Source organism: Heliangelus exortis, chromosome 4 (genome assembly GCF_036169615.1).
Source record: "Heliangelus exortis chromosome 4, bHelExo1.hap1, whole genome shotgun sequence".
In the NCBI taxonomy this organism is placed as follows: domain Eukaryota; kingdom Metazoa; phylum Chordata; class Aves; order Apodiformes; family Trochilidae; genus Heliangelus; species Heliangelus exortis.
Window position 1 is genome coordinate 26,404,115 of NC_092425.1, and position 17,041 is coordinate 26,421,155.

Here is a 17,041-nt window from a genome sequence, read left to right on the forward strand (position 1 = left end):
GGGCAGGGGCAGGGGCAGGGGCAGGGGCAAGGGCAAGGGCAAGGGCAAGGGCAGGGGCAGGGGCAGGGGCAGGGATAGGGGCAGGGGCAGGGGCAGGGGCAGGGGCAGGGGCAGGGGCAGGGGAAGGGGAAGGGGAAGGGGAAGGGGAAGGGGAAGGGGAAGGTGCAGGGGAAGGGTAGGGGCAGGGGAAGCGACAGGGGCAGAGGGGCAGGGGCAAGGGCAGGCAGGGGCCGGGGCAGGGGTAGGGGCAAGGACAGTGGCAGGGGCAAGGACAGGGGCAGGGGTAGGGGCAAGGACAGTGGCAGGGGCAAGGACAGGGGCAGGGCGGCTGCGCAGCGTTCCCGGAGGAGTGGGCGAGTGGAAGTGCGGCCCTTTTCCATTCGGAGTTGCCTCTGGGCAGGGCGAGGACGCCGGGAAGCCAAACGGCTGCTTAAGAAGGGGCGAAAAACAAAGAAAAAAAGAAAAAAAAAAAAAAAAAAAAAAAAAAAAAAAAAAAAAAAAAAAAAAAAGCGCAGAAATGGCCTGGACACATTGAGGTTTCTAAAATCCAAGCATGAAGTAGCGTTTTGTACGTGTGTGGCCCGAGGAGGGCCCAGCGCCCCGGTGCTCTCCCAGGAACAAGGACAGAAATGTGCTCCCTGAGGCTCAAGCGATAGCCGAGTGCTTAGGAAGGAGAGAGCGGTAAAACAGGAGGCGCCTGGAGGCAGGCGCATGGAGAGTCACTGACAAAGAGCAGGGAAAGATGCGGTCCCAAGGCAGGGTTTTGTGTGTGCCACGGTGAAGTGATGCTAGGGAGGCATCGAGGGAGAGAGGATAGAGAGAGCCAAAAGGAAGCAAAGTGTTTTAAGCAAAGTAATTGATTGTGTTTTGCAAATAACTCAGTTATTAAAAAAACTATACAAAATATAAATAGAAGGTGTAATAAACTGTTTTAATTAGAGAATTCATCATATACTTCAGAATAGGAAAGTTCTTCTCATATACAAAATAATATGTGCATGTAAGTAGAAAACCAGCTGAAACACCAGCACCAGGCATGCACTACATCACATGAACTGCTCATTCACTCCAAATTATTCACTGGCTAAGTGCAAAAAAATCCTTCTGCTGAATGCCATCATCTCCTCAGCAAAGAACTTCTTTGCAACACTTGTCAGGTAAAGGTTTCTGTGTATTCTGTGCCTCAGCAGCTCATTACATCTGCTCTCACATGCTATTTAAAAGCCCATGTAGTCGTGGTCAGCAGTCATCCTGGGTAACTGTCCCCTCTAACACGAGGGATTCCAGTTAACCACAATAAGGATGACAGAACCATAACCAACAAAATAATTTTCTGCGAGTTCTCTTCCACTGTCTCTCCAGACAGAGAACCTTCTATGACTTCCCCATTTTAGGGATAAACAAGTTTTAATCAACAAATAAATGCTGACTTTGGTGTAGAAAAGATACTGTAGAGAATGGGTCTGTTTATCTCTGCTGCTGAGCATGAGTCATTCCTCCACTGCTGCTTTCTCTACCAGCTCTCTCTATCAACAGGGAGGCAGATAAAGACAATACACAATTTGCCTCCCTCTGAAGTCATTCAAAGAAAAGAAACTAGGAAAACATGCTTAAATATTAATAGTAGACAAGGCATGAAATACAGTAGTTCAAATGATTCCTCACACCATCCTTCCACTACACACCTTTCACATATATGTATTTTGGCTTGCTGCACAATAGCAAGAGTTTTGTGCGTAGAATAAAACTATAAAACAAAAGAGAGCCATTTAGCATCTCTTCAGTAAACCTTTTTTTAGCTTGTACAATATGCACAGACCTTGTATTTCCCCACACAAATCAGTAACAGGGATGAGATTATTGTTAAAATTCTGAGCTCTTAAGCTCGAATTAGAGAAAATGTGCAATTTTACCTTGGCTTTAAACCATAAAAAAATATATAAATCATAATACTTTTATTCCCTTATTTAAAACATTTCCCTGTTTGGACTAAAGATAATTTAGAAGAAATAAATATTCTAAAAAACATATGGTATAAATGCTTTTCGATGCTTTGGGTAGGAGCTGAAGTTTTTCTGATAGAACTCGTGACACAAAACAGCAGCCAGTGCCTGGTTGAAAAGAACATACATCACTACACACCACCACGTCACATTGTAGAATCCAAGTGTGATGGCCATGGATACATAAATGAGGAGCTCTGCAAAATAATGAGGGCAAGAAACTGTCTCAAACCAGTCTCCAAAAGGTACACTGTGGTTCAGGCTTATGACCTTTCCTGCAAGCAAGCAGAAAGAAACAAGATGAGGACAACAAGCATTAAACAAACTTTTCTCTTCCACCCACAATTACAGTTATCAGCAGCAGCCACCTCCATCTGATCTGGCAGCTTTGCACTTCTTAAATGAAAACGTCCCCTCTGGCTGTGCAAATACAGAGTAAGAAAAGCCATTTTTAGCTCTCACAGTGACAAAAGTGAGGTCCCTGAAGAATGGCACAAGCCCTAAGCTCTGGCATGGGTCTGTCTTTAGGCTACTAGAAGCTAGACCTTGAAATTAAGTTCTTTACAACTATATATAAAGACACAGACACCCCCCCCCCCTATTCAACCATTCAATCTTTTTTCTGAATTGACTCATTTAATCTACTGGAAGTCAGTCCCACCACACTATGGGAACTGAAAAATACTCCAGTTTTAAGGTGTTAGAAGCTACAGAACCCTATTGAAACAACCAGGAAAAAATTACCTAGGTAAATGGTTGGGCAGAAATCTTACCTGATTTACTTTTTCTAAGATTAGCAAGAATCACGAGACATCTGTGTTGGTGAAGGGAGGCCCAAATGTATATCATTACTCCTACAACGTGATACCAGCAGATCTGCACAGAAAGACCTTTTCCTGAAGGAAATACATTTCATTAATATAAGGCCAGGAAATACTTTCCCAAGCACCATCCCAAAACATTGTGTAAATTTTTTAAATATTACCATCTTACAAAATTCTAGCAATGAGCCTCTGATCTCTTGAAAAATGCTTTTCCCTGCATCATTTAAGTGCCCAGCTGGTAGTTCATTTCCCTTAACTGCTCTATGCTAAAAATATCTAGTTTTTAATCCAGTATTTTGAACTACCACATGATGTAGTACATAACTGATAGTCTAAGACCTCAATATTCAACACTGTAATTCTTAATCATCTTAAAGATGCCACGGCTCAGGTCAACCTAAAGGTAAACAGTTGTTTGTCCTGTTCACAGAGAGATACACACATACATACATACATCTATATGCATACACATAAGCTCAGTGTCAACCATTTAGGCCTTCAAAAAGATTAAATGTGTTAAGGATGATTTCCAATGTACAAGTGAACACAAGATCTCTAAGAATGTACAAGATGTGAAAAGTAGAAGACAGGTGTAGAGAGAAAAAGGTGTTCTCTATACATTGGAGATCTGAAGATTATTTTTTTAAATATCACTGGATTAAACTAGAGCTGATGTGGTTGGAAGTAGTTAAAATCTTCCCTAAAGTTACATGCTTCGTAATTACCACCTTAGTCACAGGAAAAGTGCTGCAGCCAGCTCACGATTCATCTGTGCAGGGGAGCAGCAGCTCAGTTGTGAGACTCAATGGAATGTGTTGGCAGAAACAAGTCATATAATTCACATTTCTGTTGTATTAACGAAGACATTACAGTAAGAAGGGAAAGAAAAGGCAGAGCAGTGGCACGCCAGAGGAGGTGGCAAAGACAGTCACTTTGAACAATGCCAGTAAGTATTTTTATGTATGTCAGTTATCACTTCTCACATAAACAGCCCTCTACAAAACAGTATGCCACAATGGAAATAAATGGGAGCAGAAATGCATCTTTGGTAATAACTGAGCTGGCACTTACCATTCCCAACATTAGTAGGCACTTGACACAGCACAGTTGAGCCAAGAGCAAGGTAGTAACCAAGTCCAAAGCAATACTGCACGATATGGATGACACCGCTGGAAAACACGCTGGTCCAGAGGCATTCTGAGAGTCTTCGACAACTATGCAGCCAAAGCAGCAGGAGAACCAGCAGCACAGAGAAGTGCTCACTATCTGCTTGCAAATAAAAAACAGTAACTTTGAGACAGGAGCAATTTAAGAGCAACAGTGTTTTTAAAAAGGCTATATTTTTCTCTCCTCACAGTAAAATTTTACCCTCATTTTGCATTAAGTGACCGCTAGAGAAAACATTTGTACAGGTGAAGCACTGCTGACCACAGCAAGATTATTTGTAGAAGGGGCTAATGGCCCTTTCTGCCAAAACGACTGCCATAAGCCATCATATGCATAAAATAGAATGATTTCTACCTTGCATAATGACAGAGGGACTTGGTATTCCAGCAGTCACTTGAAGCCTAATTTAAAAGCAGCTGATGAAGTAGCAATTGAAAAATAAAAAATCAGGTGCAGCTTTCTAGTATTTATATGGCTGCATCATAATAGCTGGAATACTTGCCTGTGTCCTCACTTTGAGAATCTCTGCCAAGAGCATGCTGCACTTGCTGAATCTGTGATGGCAGAGACACTCCAAGGAACTCAGCTCGGAAAAGCTGGATCAGCAGAAAGCCATTCCAGAGCACAGAAACCACATAAAAGTGAGTAAACCACCTGTGGGAACAAAAATGTTCTTCAGTAATGTTCTCATTGTTCCTTAGTTGGAAATGTAGCTGCAGGACACGCTTGCCTGATGATGAGTATATTCTCTTTTGGTCCCCACATCAGTAAGAAGAGAACTCAGGACTCCCGAGGTCCCAAGCAGGAATAACCATAACACCTTCTTCATCCAGTAAAATGCTTCCTGGAATAACCTCTAACTTAGCTTACCTTACTAACAATAGCTGCACTAAAGAGGAGAAAGTGTAAGCAGTACATTGCAAAGTTATTCCTCAATAATTACAAATAATCATGATGTGCACATCTATTTCTTTAAAATTCACACCACTGAAAGCACATCCAAGTTAATTTTCTGGACAACAGCAGAAGTAAATTTAGCCCCTCTCCCTCATTTTCTGCTTAGAAGACAAATTGCACTTGTATATTGACTAAAACTTATCACCACATCCAAGTTTCTAGGTTTTTCCATGCCCTCCTGTTACTCAGTAGACCTCTGTCTCATCAGAACTTTCTCCACACGCATGGCTTTTTTCGCTACCAGCAGACAAACAAGCCCTGCCAGCTTAGCTGAGACACCCTGTGAGCTTTCAGCAATCCTGGTTATGCTGGGAACATATCTGACCTTCAGAACAATCCAGCACTGCAGTAAGTATATGTATCATCCCTCAAGGAGAGGAATGCTCAGTGTTTGCCAGAACAACAATCACAACATTCGACAAGATGGAATGGCAAAGTTAAAAACATGCTCAGGCTAGTGAAAATACATAGCTTGTTTGGAAACAAGGTACAAATGAATGGAAACAGATAATGCCTCAGTTGCTACCTTAAAGAGCAACTTAAAGAGCAACATACTTAAAGAGGTATTCTCTATTCTTTCAGCTAGCAGGGTTATGGCTTCAATACTCGAGTAATAGAATCAATTTATAGATGTTGAGAGATAGAGACCAATGCCCTGAAAGAGCCACATTCCTCAGACACCATCTTCCCTAAGAAGAGGGAGTGGGAAAGTTCTCTTGGAGAAAGGTCAACTCAGCCAGCAACCTACCTTAAGAATGTGGCACTTTGCAGTAAACTGCAATTAAGAAAAAAGCCTTCACAAGCCCTTATTTTTGCTGAGCATACCAGAGATCTTAATTGCGTCCCTGAGTATTTCCTGTGACCATAAGCCTGATAAGCAAGATACTACATTATAACCTTTCCACAAATAGCATGCTGCCCCTCAAACCTTTTATGTTTGCTTTTAAAACTGTGTATATAAAATGTGTTGGTGATAAGAAACTTGGATCTTTGGGTTAAGTAGCCTCCCAGTCCTGTCCAGCTGGCCTTGCAAGATCCTGTAGTGTTGGTCACAGGCTACTTCTAGTAGTGAATCTCATTGATCAAACACTATGAAATCCCAGTAACATATATAAAACTCTAAATGTTGTTGGTTTTTGGTTTTTCCCGCTTTTCCCTTTTTCATCCTATTAACCATCTAATTAAGAGATGTATTTGGGTAGCACAGTGGTTTTTTTGCCTGTAGAGACTGCTCATGCAGGGTCCCTATCTTTATGTTAACATGCTCTTGTTAATATCCTAAGTCACATTTTAAAAAGAAATGTTGAAAGAACAAGATGATGACTGTGAATGGATGTAAGACAATAAATCCACAGTATATCTGTACACCACAGTTACACTCAGAATTCTATATTCTCAGGTCCCTGACATGAGCTTCAGGAAGGTTTGTGGGACTGGGATTCATGGGATTCAGATTTTGTTCCAGCGTGGGATGTGTGAACTCTGTACGATTGCTGTCTCCGCGCTGCTCAGCTGCCCATCTGTAAAAACAGAGCAAACCCTGCACAAAAACATGACTCCAACTGTACAAATACATGCGCTGCTGTCTGTCCATGCTGTTTATTTTCCACACCTTCAGCTGAGCCAAGTACCCCGCGCTGCCGGGCACCTCCCAGCCCCCTGCGCAGATCCCCATGGCGCCCGCTGCCTGCTCGGCGGGGCGGAGCGCAGCGCAGCGCCCCTCAGCTCAGCGCAGGCCTCCGCGCCGCCCCTCCCCTCACCTCTTGGGCACCTGGAGGAGGCGCAGCCAGCCCGGTGCCTGCCCGCACCAGCCCTTCGTCTTCCCGTAGCGGAGCAGGTCCTGGAAAAGCTCAGAGAGGCCGAGGCCGCCCCCGGGCCGCCGCGGCTGGGCCCGCCGAACCAGCAGCAGCGCTGCAAGAAACGCGACGGCCAGCAGGGCCCAGGCGGCGGCCAGCAGCACCGCCATACCCCGCCTCCGGCACCGGCCCGGCCCGGCCCGGCCCGCCCCGCTCCGCCCACCGAGGGCGGTGGGGCCTGGTGGCTCTTCCCCTTTCTTTTCCCGCCCTCTGGAAAAGCGGGGCCCGGCCCGCTCCAGGGTGGCGGTGGCAGGTCTTGTAGATGCTGCTTAGAACAGCTCGGAGAGGCGGGTGGGCTCTGTGTTTTGCATCCTTCAGCGGTTGTGCCGTCTCCATCGTATCTTTTCGTTTCGTTTCGTTTCGCTTCAGAGGCGGCAGGAAGCTGCGGCGGGGTTCTCAACGCTGAGGAGAGACAAACCCGCTCCTTACGCCATGGTTAGGGAATACAGGAGAATTTCTCACCCGCTGCCTGGAATCTCTCAAGAGACTCCTTTCCGGGGATCACCTGAATCGCATGCTTACCCCTCAGCAACCTCCATCGTGTTACATATACACGGGCTCACATATTCAAAATTTAGTTATAATAACGTTACAGGTTATGTTATGAGAAGAAAGGGAAGGAAAGCCTTTCCACGCCTTTTTTTTGCCTTGAAAAAACAAGTAGTCACCAGCTTGACACCAAAGGGAGATGTTTCCCTCTGACCCCCCCTGACTGCTCACAGTGTGGGTCAGCTCTTCATGGGAGAAACCCAAGTGCTTCTTCCAGGTGATCAGGTGCTGGCATATCTGACCAAATAGCACTGAGTCGATTACCTGTCTCACAGCCTTCGAGGAGATACTTAAAGATGTTTCAAACTTTTCATAATACCGATGACAAAAGTGATGATGTTTAGCGTGGGCATAGTTATGCCAGTTGAAGTAAGGATTTCAGTCAAGATTCTCAGGAAAAATAGTTGAACTGTATTTGCAGGTGTTTAAGTACGGAGCAACCTGATTTTATTAACCTTTAGTGCTACCTCAAACCATCATGAAACCAATAGCCTACAAGAATAAAGCAACAGACATGACTTTGCAGCTCACTGAGATTTAGGCCTGAAGTACACACAGATTTTTGACTGCAGGAGGAACTTCTGTTGATAACCAATGTGCTACCACAATGCTGGTGTGGCTGCCTTTATGGAGGTACCTCCCAAAGTATCTTTAAATATATTGATGACCTTTTTCCCACATGGGATTGAATGATGTCTTAAGCACATTATTTACTTCTCTCCCAGCTACCAAACCCATACAGTATCTTCTTTGTTGTTGTAGATGAGGCTTGATTGAAAAAAAAATTTTAAATTTTACCAATGTACTTTCCTAAACAAAAGTATAAACCCTTCCTAAATAATTTTGAGGATGCATTTATGACTGCAGGAAACCATCTAGTCAAAGGATCCTGCAAAGCAGCATGCGCTCAGCTGAAACACTCACATCAGTAACATTGCTCTGGAAAAAACAATCGCAGTTCCCATTTTCTGCAGAAAGATGGAGCTCAGTCTAATCTTACAGTCAGTTCAGCGCAACTTAATCCTAAATCTGGTTTGGGAATTTCATGACTAATTGTTTTGGGTAATTGTCAAGAGGTGAAGATAGCGGGCAGCTGAGGGAATGTTTTTGGGAAGTGGGAGGGAGGAGCAGGCAACACACCCTAGTGGGTGAAGGGGAGGGGAGCATCCCTGGGCAGGGTGAGGAGGGGTGAGGGATGTTACCATGGCTGCTCCCCAGCCTCCTCCCCGAGGAGCTCAGGCAGCAGCCCCTCTGCCGTGGCCCTTGTCCCAGGGAGCATGTGAGTGGGTGCTTGTTTCTGCATCCCACACAGCCACGTTTTGAAAGCACTGCTGTGGAGACAGGTCTGGGCAGAGCAAGCTGTGTGTAAACAACGAGCAGCCGTGTCAGTTCTGCAAGAAGCAACAGCACGGGAGCCCCTGCGAGCTGTGGCAGTGATGTGCTTCTGCAGGTCCTGACTTGAGGCACTGTGTCATCTTGTGCTGCAGGTTCCAGGCAGCTGGAGGTTGTCTGCTCATGCAGCATGTGTCTCTGAAGCACAGCAGACATACCTCTTCCTTTTCAGCCTCAGCATTTATCTGAAAAGTGGAGACACATTGCAGCCTTGCCTCCACAGGATGGTCCTTTTATGGCTTTCACAAGACAGATAAGGAAAGGAGGGGAAACGATATGGCCCATAAAGTTGGCCCTTCCTTTGTCTGAACAGCAGACTTAAAAATCTTAAAATAGCTTTGCTCAGCAATTTTGGTGACCAGTACAGATGCCATTTTCATGAAATCATGGTCTGGAATCTCCTTGCTGTCTGTATGTCATGGTTCGGCAGCATACCGAGCAGGTCTGTGGCTTCCACTGCACCCAAATTATATTTTTCTGTCTAGTTTGAATTCTAGGGGTTTTTGCAAAGTGAAAAATAATGAGTGTGGCCATTATGGTGCCCATTAAACCAAAGGGCCTACAGATGTGCTGCTGGAGAATGGAGCTAATGAATGGAAGCAGCAAAGTCACACATGGATGTAAGAGCATCATTCCATGTTCCTTTTTGGGGTGACAGGTATCCAACTTCAAACATCTATATTCAACTAACATAGAGCCTTAGAGATACAGCTCTCATGGAGGTCAGTGAACGACCAAATGTTTAATGCCAAATACTCTTCCCTCAACTGACCTTTATTCAAAGAACAGAGAACAGGGATCCTCTGTGCATGGGGCTGTAGTGCACAGTAGGATTGAGGCACTGATTCTTTGTGGCAATCTGTGTCAGCATACATGATATATTGGCTGTGGTATTACTAGCAGCAGAGACAGGCAAAAAGGGATTTAGTAGGCACAACCCCAGCCTTGCTCTGCACTCTAATAGGTGGGAAGGGAGATGAATTAGTATCTGAGGAAAACTACACCTGTAAAAAGCAGAACAGATCCCTTTTACCATCTTATTCCTTGGCTACAGCAGTGCTACCACATGGCTTTTCCTGTAGGGCAAGTAAGAGCCACAGCAAGAATGCTGTATCCACAACCAACCCATGGCAGGGACCATGTGCAGCATAAGGGTGAGGAAAGTACTGTGGTCCATAATGTTGTGGTGAACACGTCCTCAAGCATTACTTCAACCTGTTATGAAAGAGCTGATGAATCAGCACTGCCCCTGCCCCCCAAGCTCTGTATGTCCCTGCAAGTTATCATCACCACTGTAGTTATCACAGTGAACCATAGGTTTGCATGTGGCAGATTTAATGGTGAAAGATAATTACTTATACTCATGCATCAATCCATTTTCTTGTCGATGCTGGTTCCTTTCCTGCTTTAATGCAGAGCAGCTTTAAGTTACATAGGCAGATCCTAGGCTTCAGGTGGGTCATTCAGCACAGCTGCTCATCAGCAGGCTATGAAGCTGCGTCCCTGAGGCTTTCCTGGACACAGTTGGTATTTCCTGGACATCCAAGATACCCCTCCTGCCAGTTGGCTCCAACTGGAGCTACAGCAGTGCAGGGAAGTGGAATCTGACCCCCAGATATGGTCAGTTTGACAGCTATTTTCTCAGAGTTCAAATAATTGGAGGAAGAAGAAGGAAGGAATACACTTGTGAGACTGGGAAATGGCTTGAAGGGGAGAGGAGTCAGCAGTTGGTTGTCTTAAATATACCTTCCATATTTATATTTGCAAATTATATTGAGGAGAAAATATAAGTTGCACGCTGCTGCTTCTCGTAATTGCGTGTAATTTTTGCACAACAGTAAGAGCTCATCTCTAGGAATTTTTTTCCCCAGCGCTGCACATCTGTGGCACATCATACCTCCCACGTGCGGTAATGCTTTTCCCACTTTTTAAGAGGAAAGTTCCCTCTAGGTGGCACCAGCACTCTTCGGTTCCCTTGAACCCTCCCGTCGTGCGCTGGGCTTCGGCTCCTGTTGCCCGGGAGAGCCCGGGAGGTCCCTGAGCAACCTCCGGGCATCCTCCGGGCATCCTGCCACAGCATCCCTGGGGAGCTTCCACCTCGCAGTCCCTCCTGGCGTTAGCTGTAACAGTTGATATACAGATAGCCAACAGATTACAAATGCTTTATAATTTGAAAAGGTTTTGTAATTTGGTAATTACAGGGGGTTTTTAACTTGAAAATTGCAAACCTTTGTGGTTGCACATTACTTTTTCATGGTGATTTTTTTTCTCTGTGATACTTATTCCATCTTGATGGGTGGAGTTCAACTTTTCTAGCCTCACCTATCTAAAAACTAGGTGTCTAGCTGGATCTAGTTAGGTGGGTTCCTAGTGTAACTGATGCAGAGAGGTATCTCCTGAGTACCAGGTTTTTTCTTCCTAAACACAGGTATCTCATCTCAGCTACTGAGCTGAATTGTCCATCTTGATGAAGACCCTCCTGATGGAAAGAGAATCTTAAAGCATCTGGAATAAAAATTTCTCTAAATCATTTATGCCCCTGGATCTGGAGTTGGTTTGATGAGTGTCATGCAAAGAGGCTTTCACTAAGATAAAAAAAGCCCTTTTTTACAAAAGCCTGGGCCATGCAAAGGAGTTATCTGGAAATGTAACTGCTTTGTGTTTCCTGCCTGTTAAAGCAAACCTGCCTAGACAGTTTATAGGCTGCTGTGAGAAAACACTTACAGCAAATTTATTCCCTAAGAAGAATGGAGAGAAAGCCTGAAAAGATGCTGTGCAAAAGGTTAGAAAATGCTGAAGAGAACAGATGAGAGCTCAAATCTATGCATCAAAGCTGGGATTGTATGGGCATAAATCACAGAAACAGAAACATAAAATCACAGAACACAAGAAAGAATACTCAGAGATGTGAGAAACTTGCACTGAAACACACTTCCCACCACTCAAAGATCACTATGTGCACTTGGCTTTCAAATTAGAAAATGGGAGAGTTTTCACTGGCTGATGGAAAGCAGGAATTACTCTCTGATAAGCTGAGAGCTCCTGTGTACGACTGGGATAAACACTGTTACGTCTGCATAGCTCTTAATGCATAATTCATACACAGGAATTCATAGACTTCAAGGTGTGACTTGTACATCTCTTAGAGCCTTGGTACTAACTCATATGCTTTATTCACTCTTCAGCTATATTAATCGCTGAATTTTCACTGGTGATGGCAGCTGACAGGTATCTTGCTGACATAGTTGACCTGGAATGTGAGATAGGTTGGAGTTTCACCCTGTGAATAAAAGCAGCTTTATTACAGCTTGCATGGTATGGTACTGATCACAGGCTTCACATGTGCTGTGAAGGCTGAGTCTGAGTAAGTTGGTGTTTGTTATATACAGGACAACCAGGCTGGTGAAGGGACTCGAGCACAGATCCTATGAGGAGAGGCTGAGGGAACTGGGGCTGTTCAGCCTGGAGAAGGAGGCTCAGGGGAGACCTCATCACTCTCTACAACTCCCTGAAAGGAGGTTGGAGCCAGGTGGGGTTGGTCTCTTTTCCCAGGCAACTCTCAGCAAGACAAGAGGGCACGGTCTCAAGTTGTGCCGGGGGAGGTTTAGGTTGGACATTAGAAAGAATTTCTTTACTGAGAGGGTGATCAAGCACTGGAATGGGCTGCCCAGGGAAGTGGTGGATTCTCCGTCCCTGGAGATATTTAAAAAGAGACTGGATGTGGCACTCAGTGCCATGGGCTGGGAACTGCAGCGGTAGTGGATCAAGCGTTGGACTTGATGATCTCTGAGGTCCCTTCCAACCCAGCCAATTCTATGATTCTATGATTCTATATGAACCTGCACTTGGAAAGTTAAAAGTCCTGGCTTTTAAGGAAGTATGTAAGGGGAAAAACTACCTAAAGCTCATAATTATCACTTGAATAATTTTAATTTGCAGAATAGCTAAGTGATAAATAAATACAACTTTAGTTAAGATTATAGTTACAGTTAGAATGAGAGCAGGGAAGATGTTTCATTAATACTGATGCATCATTAATACTTTCTTTGTCAAAGGGCACCAGTCCATGATACAATCCCAGGGCTTGGAAAGAACATAATTCAGACCTAATAGTAGCAAATAAGTGTTTGACTTTGTACCAGAATCTTCAAAGGACATACTCACCTGTTTCTGTCTTCTGTATATTGTTTTATGGGGTTTTTTTAGGATACAGCAGAACATACTTATTTGCAAAATGTTAGGGGTTTACCCAGAATGTCCAGGCTGAATTCAGACAAGTGTTCAAAATCAAAAGTTTCTTTCTGAAATTCCAATTGAAACTTTCAGACTCAAATACCAGATTTGGGAGTTCAGGGGCACTGACTTCCTGCAAAACAAGACCGACCAAATGCTGATAAAAGCCATGGAGGGCAATTAGCCTTAACAGGGCTATCAGCTGAAGAGGGAAAGCTCCAAGTAAACTTGGCAGGCAATGAGAAAGGTAATAGCAACATTTCAAGATCACAGTTGGGAAGGGTCAAAATTTCCTCAAGGAAACAAAGGCTGTACCCTACTTTGTGCATTCTGTGGAAATGGATGGCATTCGTGGCCCTTTCCTATACACGCTGGCACTGTGGATGGGAACTATTTTAATGCTGGTACCTGTTTCATAAGAATCGGCTGACAAATTGAAGGAAGCCTGAGACACAGCTACTGTTCTCTGTGGTTTTCGAAGTTACAGGCAAGAGAAAAAAGGTAAAAAAACCCCAGTCCTGCTGCTTTGGTGTTCCTATATAGAGGCAGGTTCAAGATGTGACCACAGATCTGGTCACATCTCAAATATCCTTATGACATTATTTGGAAAGAAGAGACTCCCCATTTTGTATTGTGCTGGTGTGAACATAGGCAACTGTGACTGCTGCTGAATTAGTTTCAGATACCCAGTATATACATGAAATGCCTGTACTAGGACATTTGTATAATATCACTTGTGTTTACTGTGGGCTATGGTAGTGCTCTTAATGAGAAGCAGAAGCACCTTTGCAAATTACTGTCATTGAGAGTGGGTATCTCTCCCTTGGTATGGGAGGCTGAAGAAAGTGCCTGTGCCCAGAGATGGTACTGCCTACTTCACCAAGGCAAATGATAGGTTTGAAAATGTTGGGCTATTGGCCTGCTCCAGAATGCACATGTGCATTTTTTCCACATATTATGCTGAGTTTTGATGAGCTGTGCCATAACATAAAGTTACAGACTTCATCCATATATCTGCTCATACTTACTGATAATCCTACCTTGGGAAAGATGCAGCAGCTCAGTGAACCATTATTGTCCATGACCTGTGACTAGACAGAAATTCAGGTTTTCTACTACTATATACATTTAACAGCTGTTAAAACAGCTGTGGAAAATCATTTGTATTGCTAAACTTAAACATGTCACAAGGAAAATAAAACCTGTTTATGAATATTCAATTTTTCTCCATTTAGCCTATTGTTTAAATATCATTTCGAAAAATGAACTCTTCCTGATTACCTCAGTGCATTTAAGTTTATATCAGAAACATAGTTTAACATATTTATTTCTTATTGATACAAGTATTTGCTCATTGCTATTAAGGGCAAAAAACATGAGAGCACATAGCATGTAAGGTTTGTGCTAATAGTATATGATTTGTGCTTCAAACTGCCAAGTTATCTTAGCAGGACTTGACCCTAAATACATCTGAGCTCAGTTGGTTGTTGGAAATGAGACAAACAAGTGCTGGCTTTGCAGTATTTCCAGATGAAGGTGTAAGAAAATGTGATTTTTTTCAAAGGAAATCAATTTTATCTGTAGCTTTTGGTTATAATTCCAGTCTAGTTCTGATTGAAACTTGGAGCAGGAGCGGAGGCAGCTCCACTTCAGCTCAGACAACTTTTATTTTGGAAAACCTTTGCTTTGCTGGGTACTTCTTCCCTTGCTGGCATATGCCTGATTTTGTATACCCCTTTTTGCCAGCTGTTATATTAATTTTTATCTTGGCTTGCTTTTGTAATTGATTTTTTGGTAGTAACAGCTTTTTAAAGGAAATTTTTCTCCCCAGTGTGCTTCCTGTCAGAAAATCTCTAGTAAATATTTATCAGGAAAGTGTTATATTAGTAATTTTCTCAGTAAATATTTATTAGGGGCTTAACACTATAAATCCTTGTAGAATTGTGGTAAGTATTGACTATAGCTGAGACAGAAACAGGGCCTGAAGAGCACTGCATGCTGCGAGCATGTTCAGATGCAGCTAATCAGTGATAAATACCTGGTGATTTTAAGGTAGGAGAGCTGAGCTTTCCTTACCTACCAGATCTGTCATATGCATGAAGGCACAGGATTAGTTCTTGAGTTGGGGGCACAGAATCAAGAGGAAAATCTCTTAAAATGGCAGCAGCCAACCCAGGGGAGTGGGAAGTTGTCAGTGGTTTTAAAGCACTTTAAAACATACCCTGCAGATTCTCCGTGTGGAAATAGTCTTCTTGGTTTGATAGACATGTAGGAAGCCAGAAAGTCTCCTTGTGATACAGCTAGGCAGGCGTGTCTGGGCATGGCTGGACAAAATAATTAAAAAAAAAACCACCCCAACAAATCTGGAAGTGGTAAAAGCAAATAAAAGGTCATGCACAAGTTAATTGCTTGTAGTGCTGTACCTCCAGATTTGCAGTGACATAGGCTGCTCTGTTGCTCTCTGAACTAGACACTAGAAAAATAAACAGTTATGAGGGGGTAGATATGATTGAGGCGTGGGGGGTCTCCAGTGATAAATAAGCACAGCCCTTGCATTCAGATGCTGCAAGCAGCTTGGGCTAATGTCATGACTTACTTGCCAGGTTCATTGTGTGTGCTGTTCAGCAAGTTAATAAATATTCTTATTGTCCTGACTCAAAACAAAGCTGAGGTCATGCAGGGCTGGTGTGGCTACCTAGGAGGAGATGCAGGCTGTCCTCTACAGATTGCTGATTTCTGGGCTCATTTTAATGAAGTCTTACCCTGACAGGCCTTAAAATCCTTGAAATGGGAGCAACAAGTGTCTGTCAGAGCAATGGGGAGGTGTTACTTGGGTGTGCTTCTACTCTTCATGCCGGGAGTGCAGAGCAATGTGCTGGCTCTGTTCTACCCATAGCTCTGCTGTGCTTTACATAGGGAATACTGTTCTGACTGAAATAACCCCCAGTCCTGAAGATATTAAAGGAAGAAAAAAAGGTGAGATGAAAGTGGCAGAAATTGGACCAGAATGTAAACAATTTAGGTTTTCTTTCCAACCATGCAGCTCATAGATACAGGAAGAAGTACATCCAAACTAGGATAACTAAACCTCCTAGGCTGGCTTGTCTGAGCCAGCACTCAGGGTAGACAGGGCATTCACACCATTTCAGAAGGGTGCAAGTGTCCCTGTCTCCAGCTCTCCCTGCCAGGGACATGGAGACAGAAGCACTGGGCATCCTGCAGGAAGGGTCTGTGCCTGGTGGGCTGTCCTGGAGAGGTGCACAAATGCTGCTGGCCAAGAGGACAGACCATGGCACATCACAGGTCTAGCTGGGTGAGAGTAACTCCCTGATCCTTCAAATTCAGTTATCTTGTGGCTGACTTAGATCTTATTTCAGGAGCATCTCCCTGTTCAGCAAAAGACTAAACCCAAGCTTCAGTGGCTTTGCTGAACAGGGATGAAGTTAAGTTCAGGACCTTTTTATTCATATTTTTTAACATGAAAGTCAGAAATCTGGCTGTCATGAGCAGTGTATTCAAGAATTTTGAAGGCCCACCCAGGTCATCCTGCTGCTTGTCACTCCTGCATTTTGATGGGACCGTCTGTGTAACCCTCCTGCCAAGTCCCTTTGCTTGCCCTCAGCCCCTGCCTGACCTGGTGTCTGGGGGATGATGGCATTTGCTTCCTCCCTACCTCTGGAAAGATCTATTTTAACAGTATCACCTCTGCCTACCAGTTGTCAATGATCAGAAACATCACTAGGAATCTTCATATTTGGCATTTGCTACCAAGTCCACCCCTGCTCAGTGATTTCGCTGGGAATCATCCTGGCTGAGGAAACATTCATCAAATTTCTAGGTTTTAATTTCACCCCCATCGGGACAGTTTTGGCCTGCTGTCCTTTCTAACTCACTCTTAATGGGATCAACAGCTTCCAACTCGTTTGAAGACTCAGCAGAAAGGATAATTTAATTCCCAATGTCCCATACTGGACTGATGTCTGCACTGGGGAGGCAGCTTCAGTGTTTGCTGCACCTAAAAATGCAATGACAGTAGATGTTTTTCTCCCTCCTTTTATCT

At 44.0% G+C, this 17,041-nt stretch overlaps 1 protein-coding gene and 1 long non-coding RNA gene across 3 annotated transcripts; one reads left to right on the forward strand and one right to left on the reverse strand.

Annotated features, from left to right (window-relative positions):
* The first annotated feature begins 1,080 nt into the window (after positions 1 to 1,080).
* LOC139796010 (uncharacterized) lies at positions 1,081 to 6,526 on the forward strand. 2 transcript variants are annotated; one of them, XR_011725789.1, is made up of 4 exons: positions 1,081 to 1,157; positions 4,530 to 4,635; positions 5,196 to 5,299; positions 6,351 to 6,526. It is a non-coding gene; the product is annotated as an uncharacterized lncRNA (long non-coding RNA). The 2 variants fall into 2 exon arrangements; XR_011725788.1 differs by having other exon boundaries at positions 5,199 to 5,299.
* Positions 1,936 to 6,958, reverse strand: SRD5A3 (steroid 5 alpha-reductase 3). Its single transcript, XM_071743516.1, has 5 exons — positions 6,712 to 6,958; positions 4,493 to 4,648; positions 3,899 to 4,089; positions 2,777 to 2,899; positions 1,936 to 2,278 (listed from the first exon to the last, which is right to left on the reverse strand). The coding sequence occupies exons 1-5, from the start codon at positions 6,915 to 6,917 to the stop codon at positions 2,019 to 2,021; spliced, it is 936 nt and encodes a 311-aa protein (XP_071599617.1). The 5' UTR covers positions 6,918 to 6,958; the 3' UTR covers positions 1,936 to 2,018.
* Between the last annotated feature and the right edge of the window lie 10,083 nt (positions 6,959 to 17,041).